This window comes from Aulonocara sp. 'chitande type north' Nkhata Bay, linkage group LG3 (assembly GCF_057382095.1).
Source record: "Aulonocara sp. 'chitande type north' Nkhata Bay isolate Kocher_YH1m ecotype deep benthic linkage group LG3, A_spYH_male_GT1.1, whole genome shotgun sequence".
Taxonomy (NCBI): Eukaryota; Metazoa; Chordata; class Actinopteri; order Cichliformes; family Cichlidae; genus Aulonocara; species Aulonocara sp. 'chitande type north' Nkhata Bay.
Genome location: NC_141346.1, coordinates 76462399 through 76466956, shown reverse-complemented (window position 1 = coordinate 76466956; position 4558 = coordinate 76462399). Strand labels below are relative to the sequence as shown.

The 4558-nt window shown below is 43.1% G+C and overlaps 1 protein-coding gene across 1 annotated transcript in view; it reads left to right on the top strand.

Annotated features, from left to right (window-relative positions):
- LOC147337059 (NLR family CARD domain-containing protein 3-like) overlaps positions 1-504 on the top strand; it is a 48277-nt gene extending 47773 nt beyond the window's left edge. The window contains exon 11 of the mRNA XM_086285721.1: positions 1-504. This exon is cut by the window's left edge and continues 365 nt beyond it. Coding sequence (XP_086141847.1) covers positions 1-171 — 171 coding nt within the window. The 3' untranslated portion in view covers positions 172-504.
- Positions 505-4558: the final 4054 nt, after the last annotated feature.

Genomic DNA, 4558 nt, shown 5'->3' with positions numbered 1-4558 from the left:
GTCTCTAACAGAGCAGCAGTGTATGTGGACTGTCCTGCTGGCACTCTGTCCTTCTACAGAGTCTCCTCTGACACTCTGATCCACCTCCACACCTTCAACACCACATTCACTCAAACTCTTTATCCTGGGTTTATGGTCTGGTCTCGTGGTTCCTCAGTGTCCCTGTGCTGAGTGGAGTGTAAAGAGTGTCTCCTGTTACAGAAACACTCTGACTGTTGAACAGATAGTTCAGTCTGTACATGTCTGTCTCTTTCACTCACAAACACGTTTTCAGATTCATGGATTCAATCAGTTGATGTTTGAAACTCTTCTAAATGATTCCTTGTAAACTTCTTCAGTCACAAACAAACAGGAAGTGATGTCACATGTGTTCCTGTCCACACAGCAGACTGAGTCTATTGCTGACAGTGATGTACAAACAGAGTGAGCATTTCTGAGGCCCAAAATAAACTGAGTAGTTCACTGAATGAACAATGGACTGTGAGCTCAGTTCCTTCATCATTAGTATGGATTATATATGTATATGTATTATATTAGTATCATATATATCAGGTGCTGCTGCTTTCAGTCATTGTGCAAATGTGCTGTTTGTAAGCTTGTAAAGCTGCAGTCAGCTGAGACTGAAGAAGTCACCTGATCAGTGAGCAAACGTTTCTGAAAACGTCCAGATGAACAGAATCAACCTTTTGGGATCAGCCAGCAATGCAGCATCATTGTTGTTCAGCTTCAGAGGTTTGCAGGAATGAACTGATGACCAGAAACAGCTGCAAAGTCCAAGAAAATACCAGCTGGAGTTCAGCTGCATTTGAAGAAGTCAAAGAAAAGTAAGGATGGCAAAGGGCGACGTTTTCTTCCAAAGAGCTGCAAACATGGTCGACGCCTCATTAGAAGAATCATCTGGACATTTGTGAGGAACTCTAACCAAGAAAGCAACGTCACACAGATCCAACAGACAGTTTCCATGACTGCAAGTATTGAGTGGAAAAATGCTACATTGCATTATTGCATCCTCTCACCACAGGAGGCGCTGTTGGCACCACTGATTGCTGATCAGCTGTTCTCTGATGATCTGATTGATACTGTGAATAACGGGACTCACTGAACTCTGTGACACAGTGAAGATTACAGAGTTTAACTTCACCCTTTAAGACTGACCACAGAACCAAGTCCGCCAGAGCTTTTGTTATATTTTTACATGCTGTGGAGCCATTTGTGGGAGCATTTCAAGTTGCTATACATCAATACAACTGTTATAGCCCTAATTTTAATAATATGTATGCATTAAGTCCATAGTAACTACATAAACTGCAAAAACAACCTCTGCTCATCCATCTCTGTGTGTATCAGGATACATTTGGTTCATAATACACAGAAAAATCAGAGTTATTACCTGTAATAAATGTGAAAGATTCCTGCAGTGATAACCAGGCAGGACTGAAACACATCCAAGCTGTCACCACGGTAACAGCACCGCCCATCCACAGGTGAGGGGAGGAGCAAAAAGAGGGACTTTGACCATTTTATACTAAAAACACTCAACTAATGTTTCTAATATGAAACAAATAAGCCCACATTAATGTGAGCGTTTATTAAATAATAATAATGATGATTTCCTCCTGATCTCATTTCCACAGCAGAGAAAACTGTGGTGTATATTGAGGTGGAGGGTGTGGTCTGTGGCTCAGGTGTAGAGTGAGGGTGGGGTGCACCACAGCAGCATGCTGGGACTGCTGAGGGTGGAGGAGGGAGTGATGATGACATCAGAGCTGCAGCACAGAGACCAGTGAACACACAGTCTGTTCATCTTTGCATAGATACAATATACAGCACAATATTGAATGACAGACACGCTGTGGGAGCTTCCACAGATACACTGACGTCAGCATCCAGAGTCCTCCTGCTGCTCCCCCCTCAGAGCCCCGTGATCAGCACCAACACATTCAGTTAGATGACAGAGTCCAGCTGCAGCTAGAATCAGCTCCCCTCTGTGAACAACAGCACAGCGTCAGTGTTTCACACTCAGTGAAAGGAGGAAACAGCAGAAGAACACCATGTGTGCTACGTTTCCCAGGACACACTACAAACTGCACAAATACAGAGCAGCACGTGGAAGGACCTGGAGCTGCATTTACAGAGCTGCAGACAGCGTGATGTCCTGTATGGACAGGTGGAAGGAACCAAGTCCTCAGCTGGAACACTCGTGTTTGTCCACAGACAGGAAACACAGCAGGAAACTTCCTCACAGAAGTGCAGCTCATGGATAACACACTTCCTGTCAGTCAGAATGAGGCTGCAGCCAAACACAGAAAGGTGTTTTTGTCCAGATGAGCCCAGAGAAGAAACACGAGTGTTCACAGACATCAGAAGCTCAGAGAGGTGAAACATGAGGTTGGAGTCCTCGTCAGCATCCAGAAGAGCTGCTGTGAAACCCTGAGTACTCATGACAGACTCTGATGGCACAAACACATCATGATTCAAACAGAAAGACAAACATGGAGCTCCTGATCCTCCTGCATGAGAACAAGCTGACATGAGCGCTGTGTCTGAGAGTGTCTCCCTGTCACAGTGACAATAACACAGCTGCTGCTCACAGTCATTAAACTGACCTGAGGTCAGCTGTGCTCCTTACATATGAACCATGTGACCTCACATCAGTGCTGTGGATGACTGTAGTCATAGAAGAGTAGAGCTGTAGCAGGTGGTGTGAGGAGGAGGTGGTGTATTCTAGTTAACGCAGTACTGAAACACTCCAGCAGAGGGCGCTGTTAAGTCCTTATTGTAACACAGTTACTGTGTGCAGTTAGACTTCATACATAATCTGCACTTATTTCCATCAGACATGCTGTCAGTAAATGATTGGTTTCTATTGATTCTACTTCCTGTTGACTCGTTTGATGACAGTGAAACAATCACAGCTGATTGTGTGATGATGTAAACTGTCACTGTTACATTCAGTGTGTGTGACATAATGTTAGTGCAGGCTGATAACAGCCTGGTTCTGTTAGAAACACATGAACGTGTCCATAGATCAGTGTGTGTTTAACATGAGAGCTTCAGCCCTGCTGATGTGTTAAATAAAGACATGCAGGAAAACTGATGAGACTCTGAAATAACTCTTTATATTTATAATGTAACTCTGCATCAAAAGAACAACAAAGGATCCCAGACAGGTTTCTGTGAACAAAGACCATTCTGATGTTTCTGTGTTTCTAACACTTTGACATTATTAGTAAACAGACTGCAGTGAGCAGCATTTATAAAGAGCTTCTATATAAAGATATGACAGCTGTTTGACAAGTTTATCACTCTGTGTTTGGACCTGATCAGTCCAGCTGTTTACTTGAAACATGTTCATTTACCTGTTCTGTTATATTCATGTTCTTGTCTCTGTTGAAAACACATTTTAATGTCCCTCAGATTTTTCTCCCAGATGAATAAATATAAAAATGACACAAACTGACTGCAGCTACTTTTTGTCCTTTCTGTCAAAAACCTTCATGTGACTCATGAGAGACACGTTTCAGCTGTTTGTGACAGATCAGAGGCCAACAAGTCATTTATAACACTTTCCATCATTGTTTAAAGTTCTCAGTGTTTCTGTGTTGCTGCGTATAGGATCTCCCAGCATCATCACTGTGCTGTCCAATCATTGTGTGCGAGGTTACCCTTATAGTGCGATGTGTGTTTGCACAAAGAGAAGCATGTGTGTCAAATATAAATAAGCACAGAACAGAAACAGCTGCTCGTTTCTTCTGTTTAGAGTCAAGTTAGTGTTTTGTGTCTTTGTTTGAGGCCTGATGTCGAGCAGAGGTGTGTGTAACTGCACTGCTCTGTTATATGTGTGAAGTGTGTGCTTCTCTTCAGCATCATCTTTGTCACTGCTGATTCCTTTGTGTCATCATGTGTTGAGAAGAGAGAACAGTTATAACGGAGGAGCAAAAGGAAGCCCTGAAATCTGCATCAACAAGGAAGTGTTGGCTCACCAGTGATCCCAGCAGAGCCACTGGTTTGGCTCCAGTTGTTCTAGATTCAATGATGTTGTTGCTACAGATACATGTCAGCATCTTTATTGAATTTTATATGAAGCAGAAATGGTGTCATTAGGAGAAGAAGAGGAGAACAAGTCCGGCGAGGAGGCAGCAGCTCTTAAAGATGAAACAGCAGCTCAGCCCTGAGCTCAGAGAGCTGCACATGAAAAAGCTCCTCAAGCAGATCCTGTCAGAGGTTTGTCATCAACAGGAGGAACTGTTCACATCATAGGATGAAGATGCTGTCAGCTGGATGAAGAAGGTTATTTAATGCAAACGTTCACACTGAAGTCAAATTGTTGTCGTGTTGAACAGATTCATGTACTGATCGTCTCCAGAATGTTAGAAGAGCTTCAATGAATCATTAGAAACAACTTACAGCTGCACAGCTGTGTCAAACACATCTGTGTGTCATTGTGGGATTGTTGTGTTTCTACATGTGACACACGTCTAAAACATGCACACAATCTGAACACAAACAGGGACTCATGTGTTCCCACAGCCAGATGCTGAGAGCCATTTCCTTGTAG